We start from the raw sequence: 18,652 nt of genomic DNA, 5'->3' as shown, positions 1-18,652 counted from the left end.
CAAAGATGTAAAGGATCTGTATGCTGAAAACTATAGAAAGCTTATGAAGGTAATTGAAGAAGAGTTAAAGAAATGGAAAGACATTCCCTGCTCATGGATTGGAAGAATAAATATTGTCAAAATGTCAATACTACCCAAAGCTATCTACACATTCAATGCAATCCCAATCAAAATTGCACCAGCATTCTTCTCGAAACTAGAACAAGCAATCCTAAAATTCATATGGAACCACAAAAGGCCCCGAATAGCCAAAGTAATTTTGAAGAAGAAGACCAAAGCAGGAGGCATCACAATCCCAGACTTTAGCCTCTACTACAAAGCTGTCATCATCAAGACAGCATGGTATTGGCACAAAAACAGACACATAGACCAATGGAATAGAATAGAAACCCCAGAACTAGACCCACAAACGTATGGCCAACTCATCTTTGACAAAGCAGGAAAGAACATCCAATGGAAAAAAGACAGTCTCTTTAACAAATGGTGCTGGGAGAACTGGACAGCAACATGCAGAAGGTTGAAACTAGACCACTTTCTCACACCATTCACAAAAATAAACTCAAAATGGATAAAGGACCTGAATGTGAGACAGGAAACCATCAAAACCTTAGAGGAGAAAGCAGGAAAAGACCTCTCTGACCTCAGCCGTAGCAATCTCTTCCTCGACACATCCCCAAAGGCAAGGGAATTAAAAGCAAAAGTGAATTACTGGGACCTTATGAAGATAAAAAGCTTCTGCACAGCAAAGGAAACAACCAACAAAACTAAAAGGCAACCAACGGAATGGGAAAAGATATTTGCAAATGACATATCGGACAAAGGGCTAGTACCCAAAATCTATAAAGAGCTCACCAAACTCCACACCCGAAAAGCAAATAACCCAGTGAAGAAATGGGCAGAAAACATGAATAGACACTTCTCTAAAGAAGACATCCGGATGGCCAACAGGCACATGAAAAGATGTTCAGCGTCGCTCCTTATCAGGGAAATACAAATCAAAACCACACTCAGGTATCACCTCACGCCAGTCAGAGTGGCCAAAATGAACAAATCAGGAGACTATAGATGCTGGAGAGGATGTGGAGAAACGGGAACCCTCTTGCACTGTTGGTGGGAATGCAAATTGGTGCAGCCGCTCTGGAAAGCAGTGTGGAGGTTCCTCAGAAAATTAAAAATAGACCTACCCTATGACCCAGCAATAGCACTGCTAGGAATTTATCCAAGGGACACAGGAGTACTGATGCATAGGGGCACTTGTACCCCAATGTTCATAGCAGCACTCTCAACAATAGCCAAATTATGGAAAGAGCCTAAATGTCCATCAACTGATGAATGGATAAAGAAATTGTGGTTTATATACACAATGGAATACTACGTGGCAATGAGAAAAAATGAAATATGGCCTTTTGTAGCAACGTGGATGGAACTGGAGAGTGTGATGCTAAGTGAAATAAGCCATACAGAGAAAGACAGATACCATATGGTTTCACTCTTATGTGGATCCTGAGAAACTTAACAGGAACCCATGGGGGAGGGGAAGGAAAAAAAAAAAAAAAAGAGGTTAGAGTGGGAGAGAGCCAAAGCATAAGAGACTGTTGAGAATCCAGAACAAACTAAGGGTTGATGGGGGGTGGGAGGGAGGAGAGGGTGGGTGATGGGTATTGAGGAGGGCACCTTTTGGGATGAGCACTGGGTGTTGTATGGAAACCAATTTGACAATAAATTTCATATATAAATAAAAAAAAAAGTGACTTGCACAGATGTTTCATCAAATAAGACATTTAAAATGGTAAACACATGAAAAGAAAAAAAATTATATGCACCATAATTCACTTTCATAAAAGTGCATCAAAACCCCAAACCCCGAGACCAATGTAGTCAAAAACAAAATTTGCTTATATATGAACATGGATACTTTAAGCCTAGTTATAATCAAGATCTTTCATTTCATCCCAACCAAATGAGTCACACTTATATTTATGAGAGTAATCTGAGAGTAATGCTTTAAACAAAACCATCATATATGCCAATACCATGATTCTTTTAAGATATTTTTCCAATTATGATGCAACACATTTTTCTCAGACTCTTTCACAATACAAAAACTAAACTTGATGATCCCACATTTTCCTACTTTCTCCTAGAAGAAAGAACTCATGACTACTCTCAATTTTCTACTACTACTACTACCATTACTACTACTCAGTCTGTATAGAGAAACCAAAGGCAACATAATGGGTAAGAGTAAGAAGTATTATTTGAAATAGGTCAATACACCTTACTGAGACAAAAATGGAAAAAAGAATATCCATAATGCAAAGGTGGCAATGCCTTTGCTATGTCCAATAAAACATTTCTTTCTGAACCAAGAAGCTCCAAAGGGATCTTTCACTAAAGAAAGGAGAAAGCAGTATTCTGAAGTTACTCCTTAACTTATAACACAAATTCACGATTACTTAGTATTATTCTAAAATCCAAGCCTCTATAGATATACAAAAACTTCACTCGAGGTCAGGGGAGGGGCAGCCCAGGCACAAGTATGTCCCTGGGCCCAATGGCCTCATGGCTGCCCTGAAGTAGCAGATAGAGTGGGAGGACCCGATGGAGCCCTCGGCAACAGCCTGGTAGACATAGACCTAGGGCACCTGCCTTGCCAAGGGGTTGGCTGGAGAAGTCCACCACCCTGAGCCTCTGGCCCGCGTGCCTAAGGTTGAGAGCATGGCCTAGAGATTGCCCACTGGCTCCTCTCTTCTCCCCTCAGCCTCTCCACACACCCGGGGTTAAAGGCAGTCAAGACAAGGCTCCAAGAGCAATGGTTTGATCTCCCACTCCTAGTGATGAATTCATCTCAGTAGTTTTAGAACAGGCCTTCCTTATGGTTTGTACTTAAAGGTTAAGAACAGTTAAAGAGAGAAATTATAGCTCACCTACTGTCAGCTTGACAGCATAATTTTTAGAAATCACAAATGAACCATGGGTTATTTCTTAAGATTGGGCCCTGAAAAACCACTTGGATGCTGCATAGCCATGTGCACACCTGAACATGAAAATGATCTTCTTCCATTTCAAGGAGATCTCCCTCTTCAACTAAATCAACAGAAGTGGCTTGAAGGAGCAGAAGGGACCCCCTATCTGACCAAACTCAGCCAAACTGAATCTTTTTCAGACAGGAGTAAAGCAGTACAAGGGTGGCCTGATCACCACTTTCTGCTCACTCTACCATTGAGCAGCTCCTTCCAGGACTGCCACCTATATGCAGGTTATGCCCTGCATAAGAGCACCAGGCTGAGACAGTGAGAGCTGAAATCCTGCCAGGCTCTACTCACCAAGCCAAGTTTATGGGTGTATGACTGTATCCACTCAGACTCCCTTTTCTAAACTGTACCAAGGCATCCTGTATGGGCTAGGGGCAGTTCTGACCATTCCACTACCATATCCAAGTCCTACCCAGGATTATATTCCTTACCTCAGATGGATTTAAGGTTCTGATGAACAGATTAGGTTTATTATACAGATGAAATATTTGACCAAAAATAAAATTAATTTCATAGGTAAAGCTCAAAATATTACTATTGATATAATTTATATGAGTGTATATATATAGTTATGTGGATATACATTTCTATAGATCAGAAGTTTAGCACAACTTAGTAAATGTTTAAAATTAAAAAAAATTCATTCTTGATGTCTAAATAAAGAGGCTTTATGAAGGAAGATCTTTTTTTTTTACATTAAACAACCAGTTTTTATTTTTTATGTTCTAAGTTCAGACTACTTTCAGTTAAAAGAGACAAGATAATGTTTGTGTTCCAAAAGAGATTCCAGTTAGATCTATTTCTCATTTTCATTACTTCTCTTTCTGATTAATAAGAATCTCAATCCCAGGGGCCCCTGGGTGGCTCAGTTGGTTAAGTGTCTGACTTTTGATCACGGCTCAGGTCACGATCTCCCGGTTAGTGAAATCAAGCCCTGAATCGGGTTCTCACTGATGGCACGAAGCCTGCTTGGGATTCTCTTTCTCCCTCTCTCTCTACTCCTTCCCCATGTGAGCGTACATGTATTCTCACTCTCTCTCTCTCAAAATAAATAAATAAAAACTTTAAAAGTAAACAGACATCTTACTCCCTAGTCCCCAGTCATCCCTCATGGTGCCTATCCTCCCCATTTTATCAACATTGATCTTCCCAAATCAAGCTTGACTCTAGTTTCTTCTTAAAATACCTTCCCATGACCTCTGCTTCTGCATTGTATACTCTAGGTTTTGTATGATAAAGTACAAATACCACTTTTGTCAAAGTCCATGAAGGAAATTCTTATGGGATAAACAGGTCCTTGGAATAACAGTCCTTACATTTACTTGTGCCCCTTAATTATTCTGATGGCATAGAAAACAAATGTGTAAGCAAAGATAAGAATATCATTTTTAGTACCAAAACAGTATTCAAATATTAATGAAATGAAGTAGTGACACAAAAAGAGTATACTGCCTAGGGAATGAACTAGTAGTCATTTTTTTTTTCTATTTAAGTCAGAAGAGTTATAAAGGATCTTACAAATGAATTAACAAAAGAATCACTCTCTTTTGGGGTGCCTGAGTGGCTCAGTCAGTTAAGTGTCCAACTTCAGCTCAGGTCATGATCTCATGGCTCGTAAGTGGGAGCTCCACATCAAGCTCTGTGCTGACAGCTCAGAGCCTGGAGCGTGCTTCGGATTCTGTGTCTCCCTCTCTCACTGCCCTTGCCCCACTGGCACTCAGTCTCTCTCTCTTTCCCTCAAAAATAAACATTAAAAAAAATTTTTTTTTAAAGAATCACTCTCCTTCAAGTTTACACAGAGCAAACCTGAGATTAGAATGATCTGCAAAAGATTATTTTATTATTTTAAGATTTCAAGGCAAATTAATATCACATAAATGATACAAAAGGTAAATATGCAATACTATTAGCACCAGTTTTAAATAAAATAAGTAAAATTCCATAGCCTTCCACCTGTCTACCACATAAAAAGGTTGATTCAATGTCACTTGCCATTTTTGCGGGAAGTCTTCTGCACTGTTATTGGTGGACAAGACTGGGCAGGTGATACATCTGAAGAAGCAGGGGAGCCTGTGTGATGAGCCTTTACCTTGTCAGCCCAACTGACACCTGTGGGAGCCAGACGGGGAGCAGCTACTGTGCCAGGTGAACCCCTATGGAGAAAATTCTGCATTATTAAATCAAATATAAAAGTTAAAATTTTTTAAACTTTAAATATATACTTAATATTATTCTGATCTCTGTTTTATTTATTTCTGATTTTTGTTATTTCCTTCCTCTAGTAAATTTTGACTAAGTTTCTTCTTTTTCTAGTTCCTTGTGGTGTAATATTGCTTATTTCAACCTTTTCTCTTAACACAAACATTTGTAGCATAAATTTCGCTCTAACATCTGCTTTTGCTGCATCCCATAGTTTTGGAATATTGGATTTTCTTTTTCTTTTGAGACATATTTTGATTTGCCATTTGATTTATCATTTGGCCCATTGCTTGTGCAGTAGTGTGGTATTTAATATTTACATATTAAATATTTATATTATAAAAAATAAAAAATTTGAGAAAAAATTTAAAAAGTGAAAAAATATATATGATGAAATATTATGCAGTCAATAAAAAAGAAATGGAATACGCCTGATTAAAAAAAAAAAGAACTTGGGGGCGCCTGGGTGGCGCAGTCGGTTAAGCGTCCGACTTCAACCAGGTCACGATCTCGCGGTCCGTGAGTTCGAGCCCCGCGTCAGGCTCTGGGCTGATGGCTCAGAGCCTGGAGCCTGTTTCCGATTCTGTGTCTCCCTCTCTCTCTGCCCCTCCCCCGGTCATGCTCTGTCTCTCTCTGTCCAAAAATAAATAAACATTGAAAAAAAAAAATTAAAAAAAAAAAAAGAACTTGAAATGTTTCCAAATAAAAAAGCAATGTAGGGGACACATGGGTACTCGTCAGTTAAGCATCCAACTCTTGATATCGGCTCAGGTCATGATCTTACAGTGGTGACACTGAGCCCTGCATTGGGCTCCACACTGAGCATGGAGCCTTAAGATTCTCTCCCTCCCTCTCTCTCTGTCCCTCCCCTACTTATGTACCCTCTTTCTCCCCTATATCTGAAGAAGAAAAAAAAAAAAAAATCAGTGCAACATTTTACTCCCTACTGATTTGGCTATATAAATGTCACTATCACTATTTACGTCATGTCTATTTAAATAAATTTAACACATTTCAAAACTGTTTCTTTTTTTTAATGTTTTTTTTTTTTTTGAGAGAGAAAGAGAGAGAGAGCGAGCACAAGCAGGGGAGGGGCAGAGAGAGAGAGGGAGAGAGAGAATCCCAAGCAGGCTCCAGGTTCCAAGCTATCAGCACAGACCCTGACTCAGGGCTCGAACTCACAAACCACTAGATCATTACCTGAGTGAAAGCCAGGCACTTAACTGACTGAGCCACCTAGGCACCCTAAAACTGCTTGACTTTTCCCCCAAAAAGTTAAAATTTTAAATATATGCTTAATATATTTAAATTTTAATTGTGTGTGTGTGTGTGTGTGTGTGTGTGTGTGTGTGTGTATCCACATATACAGAGTACCATACAATAACAATTTAAGTCAAATATATTTAAAAATTTATGTTGGTCTAATACTTCATTAATTTAATATAATATATTGTATGGGAACAGGGATGATATAAAAGCTCTCATTAATTCAGTTTAAAAGAAAATTTCAGTTAAATGGGGACCTTTAAAAAATATACATATATAAGTTAAATATTTTATTTTGAAACTCTTATCTTTTAATAATATAAATGTACATTAATTTGTCAATATATTGACATAGAAGACACTATCAAAGAACATATTCAAAGTCCTGAAAGAAAAAGACTTTCAACCAAGAATTCTATGCACTACAAAACTATCCTTCTAAAACTAAAGGACAAATGAAGATAGTTTCAAAATAAAAACTGAGAAAAACTGCCCAACAAGACATACTAAAGGGGATCCTTCAGGCCAAAATGAAAGAAAAATAGACAGTAACCTGAATCCACATTAAGATATAAAGAGCATTAACAAAAGTAACTACATAGGTAATAAATACAAAAAAATATATAAATGTCTTTTTTCTTTATAACTTTTCTTCTATTGATTTAAAATATAACTGCATAAAATAACAATTATAAAACTGCACTGATGGGATTACAATGCATAAAGATGTAATTTCATGACAGTAACATAGCTTATGATATACATTTAGATCTTTTGTTATAAAGAAATTGCCAGTTCATGTTATGAATCATTTAGCATGAAATATGTTTATGAGTTTTAATTTTTGGATCCTATTTGAATATATTACATTTTATAAAATCTTCGAAAAGTTAAACTTTACTGGATTTTTTAAACTTTTGATTCAAACAATTTCAAACATATACACAAACATATACATGGATTTTTTTAAGTGAAATATCAGTTGTATAATACTGTATTATTCACAGAAAATAATTTACTATAATGTAAGCCTTAGTAGGCTTTTTTGAGTTTGTCTCACCCAAAATTTAAACTTCTTCGAGCATTTGATGTTACACTTATTCTATCTGTTGATGGACTTGGAATCACATGACGTCCTGGAGACATCTTCTTTACTTCCCATGCCAAAGAAGTTGGTCTGTCAATTCAAGACATACAACAGATTAAATTAACAGAGAAAAAAGAAAAATTTTTCATCTTTTTTCTGGCTGTTACTGGGTGAAAACATAATCAGGTCACAATTTTTCCCGAGAGTACTGTTTACCGGCAAGTTACCGTATTACCAGGAAGGAACACAGATGACACATGGTCCAGGATTTTCCACCCACTGCAGCACAGTAACATCTAAAATGGGCTTTGGGGTTACAAAGATATGAGATACACTACTTAGGTTTTAAAAGTCTCCATATACCCAGCTAAAAACACATTAAAAAGACAATGGTATTAATTGAGCCTACTTACACAACTAAACTGGTGTATGATGCCCTGGAAAACTAAGTGTGTAGAACAGAGATCAAGACAGAAAAACAGAATGAGAGGGTTAAATGAAGAATACACAGGAAAATATGAAGTCTCCTTTTTTCTACACGGGAGTGGGAACATAAACATTTCCTTGCTCTTTGCTGGGAAAGCTAACTTCTTCTTCACTGTTCCCCAAACCTTGACAGGATGGACAATTTTTACTAAAATGTTTTCCTAAGGCAAAATTTTCACTATCCCTAATGCCCTCAATGGGAACCTCCATAACTCCCAGAATCTCCTTCTCTCTTACTCTGCATTCAATCTAGTGGTTGCGATTTTCTTGTCACATTAAAAACTGACATTTGTTGTTAGAAAACAAGAAAATTCAGGTAAAAGATTATCCAAATAAAGTCTAAAGCTTTTGACAATTTACTGTCAAATCACCTTTCAGAAAGGTTCTAACAAATTATAACTCAGCCAGATAAAAAGTGTCCATTTCCCTTGAACCTCGTCAACAGTATCTTATTTTTTTTATTTTTTTTTCCTGTTTGTATTTTATTTTTTATTTTTTATATTTTTTATATATGAAATTTATTGTCAAATTGGTTTCCATACAACACCCAGTGCTCATCCCAAAAGGTGCCCTCCTTAATACCCATCACCCACCCTCTCCTCCCTCCCACCCCCCATCAACCCTCAGTTTGTTCTCAGTTTTTAACAGTCTCTTATGCTTTGGCTCTCTCCCACTCTAACCTCTTTTTTTTTTTTTTTCCTTCCCCTCCCCCATGGGTTCCTGTTAAGTTTCTCAGGATCCACATAAGAGTGAAACCATATGGTATCTGTCTTTCTCTGTATGGCTTATTTCACTTAGCATCACACTCTCCAGTTCCATCCACGTTGCTACAAAAGGCCATATTTCATTTTTTCTCATTGCCACGTAGTATTCCATTGTGTATATAAACCACAATTTCTTTATCCATTCATCAGTTGATGGACATTTAGGCTCTTTCCATAATTTGGCTATTGTTGAGAGTGCTGCTATGAACATTGGGGTACAAGGGCCCCTATGCATCAGTACTCCTGTATCCCTTGGATAAATTCCTAGCAGTGCTATTGCTGGGTCATAGGGTAGGTCTATTTTTAATTTTCTGAGGAACCTCCACACTGCTTTCCAGAGCGGCTGCACCAATTTGCATTCCCACCAACAGTGCAAGAGGGTTCCCGTTTCTCCACATCCTCTCCAGCATCTATAGTCTCCTGATTTGTTCATTTTGGCCACTCTGACTGGCGTGAGGTGATACCTGAGTGTGGTTTTGATTTGTATTTCCCTGATAAGGAGCGACGCTGAACATCTTTTCATGTGCCTGTTGGCCATCCGGATGTCTTCTTTAGAGAAGTGTCTATTCATGTTTTCTGCCCATTTCTTCACTGGGTTATTTGCTTTTCGGGTGTGGAGTTTGGTGAGCTCTTTATAGATTTTGGGTACTAGCCCTTTGTCCGATATGTCATTTGCAAATATCTTTTCCCATTCCGTTGGTTGCCTTTTAGTTTTGTTGGTTGTTTCCTTTGCTGTGCAGAAGCTTTTTATCTTCATAAGGTCCCAGTAATTCACTTTTGCTTTTAATTCCCTTGCCTTTGGGGATGTGTCGAGGAAGAGATTGCTACGGCTGAGGTCAGAGAGGTCTTTTCCTGCTTTCTCCTCTAAGGTTTTGATGGTTTCCTGTCTCACATTCAGGTCCTTTATCCATTTTGAGTTTATTTTTGTGAATGGTGTGAGAAAGTGGTCTAGTTTCAACCTTCTGCATGTTGCTGTCCAGTTCTCCCAGCACCATTTGTTAAAGAGACTGTCTTTTTTCCATTGGATGTTCTTTCCTGCTTTGTCAAAGATGAGTTGGCCATACGTTTGTGGGTCTAGTTCTGGGGTTTCTATTCTATTCCATTGGTCTATGTGTCTGTTTTTGTGCCAATACCATGCTGTCTTGATGATGACAGCTTTGTAGTAGAGGCTAAAGTCTGGGATTGTGATGCCTCCTGCTTTGGTCTTCTTCTTCAAAATTACTTTGGCTATTCGGGGCCTTTTGTGGTTCCATATGAATTTTAGGATTGCTTGTTCTAGTTTCGAGAAGAATGCTGGTGCAATTTTGATTGGGATTGCATTGAATGTGTAGATAGCTTTGGGTAGTATTGACATTTTGACAATATTTATTCTTCCAATCCATGAGCAGGGAATGTCTTTCCATTTCTTTAACTCTTCTTCAATTACCTTCATAAGCTTTCTATAGTTTTCAGCATACAGATCCTTTACATCTTTGGTTAGATTTATTCCTAGGTATTTGATGCTTCTTGGTGCAATTGTGAATGGGATCAGTTTCTTTATTTGTCTTTCTGTTGCTTCATTGTTAGTGTATAAGAATGCAACTGATTTCTGTACATTGATTTTGTATCCTGCAACTTTGCTGAATTCATGTATCAGTTCTAGCAGACTTTTGGTGGAGTCTATCGGATTTTAACAGTACCTTATTTTAGAAATGTCAATGGCTTGGGAGAGACAGCACTGCTTGCAAAGTCTAAAATAATTATTACTTGGCACTTTACAGGAAAAGTTTGCTGACTTCTGTGCTAGAGTTTCAGTATGTGACAAGTTCATTTTCTTATACAAATTTTAGTAACGGTGTTTATTTTTTAAAAATTCATTAGCAAAATATTTGTTTTTGTTTTTGAACTTATTTATTTTTATTATCACTACTAGTGAAGCTGAAATTTCTTACCACCCATTTAAATGTCTTCTTTTAGGATTTGCATGTTGGTAGCTTTTGTCATTTTTTCCAGTGGAATCTGCATCATTTTCTCCTTAATTTGAAATCATTTACTACTACTATTATTATTACTATTATGGCTACCAATCCTTTGGCACAGATGACAGAATTATTTAAATTCGAATTTTATTTTTGATTTTCTTCTATGTGGAAAGGCATATTTTATTTCTATTAAATCAAGCCTATTAGGGGCGCCTGGGTGACTCAGTCGGTTAAGCAGCCGACTTCGGCTCAGGTCATGATCTCCTGGTGTGTGAGTTGGAGCTCTGTGACGGGCTCTGTGCTGACAGCTCAGAGCCTGGAGCCTGCTTCAGATTCTGTGTTTCCCTCTCTCTCTGACCCTCCCCCGTTCATGCTCTGTCTCTCTCTGTCTCAAAAATAAATAAACATTTTTAAAAAATCAAGCCTATTAATACTTTCCTTTGTGGTTTCTGCTTTAGTCTTATAGAATTCTTACAATCCTGAACTCCCGATGATGGCAGCACAGGAGGATGCTGGGCTCACAGCGTCCTGCTGATCGCTTAGATTCCACCCACACGCCTGCCTAAATAACCCAGAAAACCACAGAAGATTATCAGAACGGACTCTCCAGAGCCAAGCATAGACAAGAGACCCATGGAAGAGGGTAGGAAGGGTGGAGAGGCGGTGCGCGCTACGCGGACTGGCGGGAGGGAGCTGAGGCAGTGGAGGAGCAGCCCTCCCAATAAGGCAGAGCACCGGTGAGTCTGCCTTGCAAAAGCAGAGGGGCCGGACTGCCTGAGTTCTAACAGCCACCGGGACTTAACATCTGGAGGGTTAAAAGTCATCAGCTCTGCTCTCAGAGAGCGGGGAGGGCAAGAGGACAACAGGAGGGAGAGTTGCTGAGCCCCGGAAGACCGAGCTCACCTCGGTCACTGGGGACCTGAATGTGAGACAGAAAACCATCAAAACCCTAGAGGAGAAAGCAGGAAGAAACCTCTCTGACCTCAGCTGCAGCAATTTCTTACTTGACACATCTCCAAAGGCAAGGGAATTAAAAGCAAAAATGAACTACTGGGACCCCAAGGAGATAAAAAGCTTCTGCACTGCAAAGGAAACAATCAACAACACTAAAAGTCAGCCAACGGAATGGGAAAAGATATTTCCCAATGACATATCAGACAAAGGGCTAGTATCCAAAATCTATAAAGAGCTCACCAAACTCCACACCCGAAAAACAAATAATCCAGTGAAGAAATGGGCAGAAAACATGAATAGACACTTCTCTAAAGAAGAGATCCAGACAGCCAACAGGCACATGAAAAGATGCTCAACGCCGCTCCTCATCAGGGGAATACAAATGAAAAACACACTCAGATACCACCTCACGCCAGTCAGAGTGGCTAAAATGAACAAATCAGGAGACTACAGATGCTGGTGAGGATGTAGAGAAACGGGAACAGTCTTGCACTGTTGGTGGGAATGCAAACTGGTGCAGCCGCTCTGGAAAACAGTGTGGAGCTTCCTCAAAAAATTAAAAATAGATCTACCCTATGACCTAGCAATAGCACTGCTAGGAATTTACCCAAGGGATACAGGAGTGCTGATGCATAGGGGCACTTGTACCCCAATGTTTATAGCAGCACTTTCAATAATAGCCAAATTATGGAAAGAGCCTAAATGTTCATCAACTGAAGAATGGTTTATATACACAATGGAATACTACATGGCAATGAGAAAGAATGAAATATGGCCTTTTGTAGCAACATGGATGGAACTGGAGAGTGTTATGCTAAGTGAAATAAGTCATACAGAGAAAGACAGATACCATATGGTTTCACTCTTATGTGGATCCTGAGAAACTTAACAGAAGACCATGGGGGAGCAGAAGGGGAAAAAAAGAAAGAGGTTAGAGAGGGAGGGAGCCAAAACATAAGAGACTCTTAAAAACTGAGAACAAACTGAGGGTTGATGGGGGGTGGGAGGCAGGGGAGGGCCGGTGATGGGTACTGAGGAGGGCACCTGTTGGCATGAGCACTGGGTGTTGTATGGAAACCAACTTGACAATAAATTTCATATTTAATAAAAAAAAAAGAATTCTTACCCAAAATAAAAATATATAAATATTGCAGTTTTTACATTTAAATCTCAAATCTAAGTGAAATGAATTTTGATGCTTGATTTGAGGAACAGAAGATGGGTAATGCCATCTACAGGGAATTTAAGGTTGTTTTCTGTATCTAAAAGCTGCCTCAAGAAGCAAAGAGTATATATGCTGATAAGCGGTTAAGATAAAAAGAGATGTCCCAGTGATACTCTACATGGAAAACACAAAAAACTCCACCAAAAAACTGTTAGAACTGTTACATGAATTCAGCAAAGTCGCAGGGTATAAAATCAATGTACAGAAATCAGCTGCATTACTATACACCGATAACCAACAGAAAGAGAAATCAAGGAATCGATCCCCTTCACAATTGCATCAAAAATCATAAAATACCAATGAATAAACCTAACCAAAAAAGTAAAAGATCTATGTGCTGAAAACTATAAAGAGCTTATGAAATAAATTGAAGAAGATATGAAATGGAAAAATATACCATGCTCATGGACTGGGAGAAAAAATATTCTTAAAATGTTGACACTATAAGCAATCTATACATTCAATGCAACCCCTATTAAAATAATACCAATATTCTTCACAGAGCCAGAACAAACAATTCTAAAATGTGTACAGAAACAGTAAAGACACCGAAGAGCCAAAGTAATATTGAAAAAGAAATCGAAAGCTGGAGGCATCACAATTCCAGACTTCAAGCTGTATTTCAAAGCTGGAGTCATCAAGACAGTATGGTACTAGCACAGAAACAGACACATAGATCAATGGAACAGAATAGAGAACCCAGAAATGTACCCACAAACGTATGGCCAACTAATCTTCAACAAAGCAGGAAAGAATATCCAATGGAAAAAAGACAGTCTCTTCAGCAAATGGTGTTGGAAAAACTGGACAGTGGCATGCAGAAGAATGAACCTGGACCACTTTCTTACACCATACACAAAAATAAACTCAAAATGGATGAAAGACCTAAATATAAGACAGGAAACCATCAAAATCCCAGAGAAGAACACAGGCAACAACCTCTTTGACCTCGGCCACAGCAACTTCTTACTAGAATGTCTACAGAGGCAATGGAAACAAAAGCAAACATGAACTATTGGGACCTCATCAAGATAAAAAGCTTCTGCACAGTGAAGGAAACAATCAACAAAACTAAAAGGCAACTGACGGAATGAGAGAAAATATTTGTAAATGACATATCAGATAAAGGATTAGTAGCCAAAAACCTATAAAGAACTTATCAAATTCAATACCCCCAAAACAAATAATCCAGTGAAGAAATGGGTAAGAGACATAGACACTTTTCCAAAGAAGAAATCAGATGGGTAACAGACACATGAAAATATGCTCAACATCACTCATCATCAGGAAAATCAAAACCACAAAGAGATACCACCTCACACCTGTCAGAATAGCTAAAATTAACAACTCAGGAAACAACAGATGTTGATGAGGAGGCAGAGAAAGGGAAGCACTTTTGCACTGCTAGTGGGAATGCAAACTGGTGGCACCACTCTGGAAAACAGTATAGAGGTTCCTTGAAAATTAAGAATAGAGCTACTCTATGACCCCACAATTGCACTACAAGGTATTTATCCAAAGGATACAAAAATGCTGCTTTGAAGGGACACATGCACCCCAATGTTTACAGTAGCACTATCAACAATAACCAAATTATGGAAACAGCCCACATGTCCACTCTTTTATGAATGGATAAAGAAGATGTGGCATGCATATATATGTGTGTGTGTGTGTGTGTGTGTGTGTGTGTGTGTGTGTGTATACGTATATATATGTATATGTGTGTGTGTGTGTGTACATATATATATATATGTACACACACACACACACAGTTAAATCTTGGATTTTGCAAGTAACTTGTTCTATTGAGTGTTCAACAAGATGAGCAAAAATTTCTTTTTTTTTTTTTTTAATTTTTTTTTAACGTTTGTTTCTGAGACAGAGAGAGACAGAGCATGAAGGGGGGAGGGGCAGAGAGAGAAGGAGACACAGAATCGGAAGCAGGCTCCAGGCTCTGAGCCATCAGCCCAGAGCCCGACGCGGGGCTCGAACTCACGGACCGCAAGATCGTGACCTGAGCTGAAGTCGGACACTCAACCGACTGCGCCACCCAGGCGCCCCCAAAAATTTCTAATAAATTTTCACTTGATAAGCAGTTTTGTGATACAAGTATTATGGGATGCTGTATATCACATGATCAGAACTGGTTCTCTCCCTCTCCTGCTGTAGGATTGTGGGTTATTGTCACCATGCTCGAATGCTCAGTCTCCAGCTGCGGTGTTTAGCAGAAATCAGTGATTTTTCAGAACACTGGAAGGTGCCCAGAATTGGTACTAGTGTATTTTTTGTTACTTCAAGGACCTATGGACAGTCCTTTGTTTTTCCATATAAGAGTAAGCTTAGGAATGCTTTGCTTCATTCTAGGTCAGGCTGCCTGCATATATAGACCCTTTCCTCTGCTGCCTTATTGCCAGTTACATTAAATACCATATATGACAAGAGTTTATTCATACTGTACTGTCGTTAACATCCATGCAAGGGCGCACAATGGCTCCCATGCAGAAAAAGGTTGAAAAGAAAGGCAGTAAGAAGGAGGAAATGATTATGATAGAAGTTAAGAAAGAAATCATCAAGAAGCACAAACAAGGTATGCGACTGGCCAAAAGTACAAGATTTTGTAAGTCTGTGTCTGCATCTTGTCTGCAGAGGAGGAAGAAAAGAAGGCAGAAGAATTCCTCACTTCAAATGAGATTAAGGAGATGTGTAAAATGTGGGAAACAATGCAAAGTTTTGTAGAAAAGCACTACCCAAATAAGGCTGTTAGCAGTGCAAGCAATGAATCTGTTTAACAACAATGCAATGTCACATTTGCATGAAACCCTCAAAAGGAGGCAAAAGCAAGCATCATTGGATAGATTCCTTGTTAAAGTTGCATGAAAAGTAAAAGATTCCACTGAGCCAACAGATAGCATTGATTCCATTAGTGATAGTGAAAGTCGTCCTACACAATAACCTTCCTCTTTCTTGTCTTCCTCACACCAGCTATGAAGGTTTTCAAAGGTAAATGCAGGTTAATTTATTTTTCTTTATATTTTGTATTTTATTATTTTGCATTATATTATAGTATTGCAATCATTTTTATATGAATATTTTTGGGCTGTGAAATGAAACATCTGTGGAGTTTTCATTATTTCTTAAGGGGAAATTTGCTTTGATATACAAGTGCTTTGGATTACAAGCATGTTTCCGTAATGAATTATCCTCACAAACCAAGGTTTTACTGTACAATGGAATATTAGTGATCAAAAAGAATGAAATCTTGCCATTTGCAACAATGTGGATGGAACTAGGGTGTATTATGCTAGGCGAAATAAGATGAACATAGAGGAAGGGAAGGAAAAATAAGATAAAAACAGAGAGGCAAACGTAAGAAACTCTTAAATACAGAGAACAAACAGGGTTGATGGGAGAGTGGGGGAGAGGGGAAAATGGGTGATGGGCACTTGCTGGGATAAGCACTGGGTGTTATAAGTGATGAATCATAGGAATCTACCCCCAAAACCAAGAGCACACTGTACACTGTTATTTTAGCCAATTTAACAATAAATTATATTAAAAATAAATAAATTTTAAAAAGAAATTTTAAAAAAAAGAAGAAGAAAATAAAGATTTATTGCTAGGATATAAAATGTACAAGGTCAAGGACATCCAAGGTGGGAAAAAAACTAGAATCAAGACTCATGAGGATAAGACCAAGAAGAGAGAGGCTTTAAAGCAACACTCTGACGCTCTCAAAGTCCACATGATTTCTTGTTTCCTGATTCTCTGGGTATATCTTTTCCATTTTCTTGGAACCTGCTTTCTTCTGCTTATCTTCACAAAAACAATAGAGCCACCAATCCCAAATCAGCATGATGATCCCTTAACTTGGTTCAACCCAGTGAGGGAATGCACATCCTTGCCCCCACAAATCTACTTACCTATTATCCAGGGTGAAGTGTGAAGTTGTTTGGTACAAACACAGACAACTAGGCTTGACTCACCCAGGGAGTGTGGGTAAATCAAGTACCAAAAACACCATATCAAAAATTTTCATTATGAGATACGAAGTCAGTCAGTCAGAGAAAGACAAATACCATATGATTTCACTCATATGTGGAATTTAAGAAACAAAACAAAAGGGAAAAACAAAAAACAGACTCTTAACTGCAGAGAACAAACAATGGTCACCAGAGGTAAGGGCAGGGATGGGTGAAATAGGTAAAGGGGATTAAGAGTACACTTATCTTGATGAGTACTAAATAATGTACAGAATTGTTGAATTGCTATATTGTACAGCTGAAACTAACATAACACTGTATGTTAACTACACACGAATTAAAAACAATTTTTTTTTATTATGAGGAACAAAAATGTTAAAAAAATCAACACATCATGGTTTCCCTGAATTTGGTTTCCTGGGGATCAAGCCTTCCTGGACTTGTCTCTTGGGATACCTTTAGTCTCCTCATTCCTTCATGGGGCTGATACCTCAGGATAGGACAAAAAACATGTTCTGTACCGAATGATTCCACTTATAGAAACTGAACCACAGTTAAATCCAAGGGAAAGAGGAGCCTAGGCCTGTTTTCTCTGGGTAAAAAGGTACCATCGTAGCTTCAAGTGACTTGGTCCAGTTCACAATGGCTCAGTTTTCACTTATAAGCTTAACTGAGTAATAAATTGTTCTTCTGCCTTTGCACATAACCAAAATAATACTAAGTCTAGTTGATCATCTATCTCTGGAGTTACCTCTCAACTCTCCCTGTTGCTACTATTCCAGTCTGAATAGCCATAATCTATAATCTATACTGCTGCACTTCAACCTCCCCACACTGCAGCCAGAAAGAATTTTAAAATCACAAATCTGACATGTCACTTCCTTAACTTAAAAAAAAGTCTAAAGTTTGTATCATGTCTACAGAGCCCTACATAATCTGGTCTCAACCTACCTCTCTAGGTTCCTTTCATGCTATCTTCCCCTTGTTCTCTCCATTGCAGTCCTGCTAAACTGTAAATTCCCTGACTATACTGTGCTGTCTTCTACTTCCAGGATATCACATATACCCATCACCTCTACCCAGGATTACCCTTTTGTTCTCTCGTTGTCAAGCTAACACCTACTTGATACTTCTGTCTCACTTAAATACGTCCTCCTTGGGGAAGCTTTCCTGGATTCAGCAAAATGGATGATGGTGCTTTTTCTTATATTTCCCAAGTACCCTGTATTTCTTTTTGATGAATTTTGTGCACTAATAAGTATTTCACATCAATCTTTTCTGTGAATGCACTATGTATTTCTTAAGGGCAGGGACTGTGTCTGTTTCCTTCACAACAATAGTTCCAGAGCGTGGCACTTAGGACTCAAATGTTGTGTGGTTATTTCAAATTAAAGTTTCTCGAAACAGATTAACATAGGGGAAAAAAACAGGGGGGGTACAAACCATAAAACAGGCTCTTAACTCTATAGTTAAGAGGGTTGCTGGAGGGAAACATAGGCAGGGGAGTGGGTTAAATTGGTGATGGATATTAAGGAAGGCACTTGTGATGAGTACTAGGTATTACATGTAAGTGATGAATCACTAAATTCTAATTCTGAAACTATTATACTATATGTTAACTAAATGGAATTTAGGTAAAATTTTGAAGCAAACAAACAAAAAAATGAAGGTTTCTAAAGTAACTTTGATCTCTCA

At 38.3% G+C, this 18,652-nt stretch overlaps 1 protein-coding gene across 5 annotated transcripts in view; it reads right to left on the bottom strand.

The window, feature by feature from the left end:
• SCAPER (S-phase cyclin A associated protein in the ER) overlaps positions 1-18,652 on the bottom strand; it is a 505,214-nt gene that overhangs the window by 403,323 nt on the left and 83,239 nt on the right. For all 5 annotated transcript variants that reach the window (XM_086711283.1, XM_086711287.1, XM_086711288.1 and 2 more), the window contains 2 exons: positions 7,561-7,677; positions 5,028-5,188 (listed from right to left, as the gene is read on the bottom strand). In XM_086711283.1, coding sequence (XP_086567409.1) covers positions 5,028-5,188; positions 7,561-7,677 — 278 coding nt within the window. The remainder of the gene's footprint in view (positions 1-5,027; positions 5,189-7,560; positions 7,678-18,652) is intronic.

This window comes from Puma concolor, chromosome B3 (assembly GCF_028749965.1).
Source record: "Puma concolor isolate L17-30 chromosome B3, mPumCon1.1.hap2, whole genome shotgun sequence".
In the NCBI taxonomy this organism is placed as follows: domain Eukaryota; kingdom Metazoa; phylum Chordata; class Mammalia; order Carnivora; family Felidae; genus Puma; species Puma concolor.
Note: the sequence above shows the minus strand (reverse complement) of the source record. Positions and strands in the feature narration are given on the sequence as shown.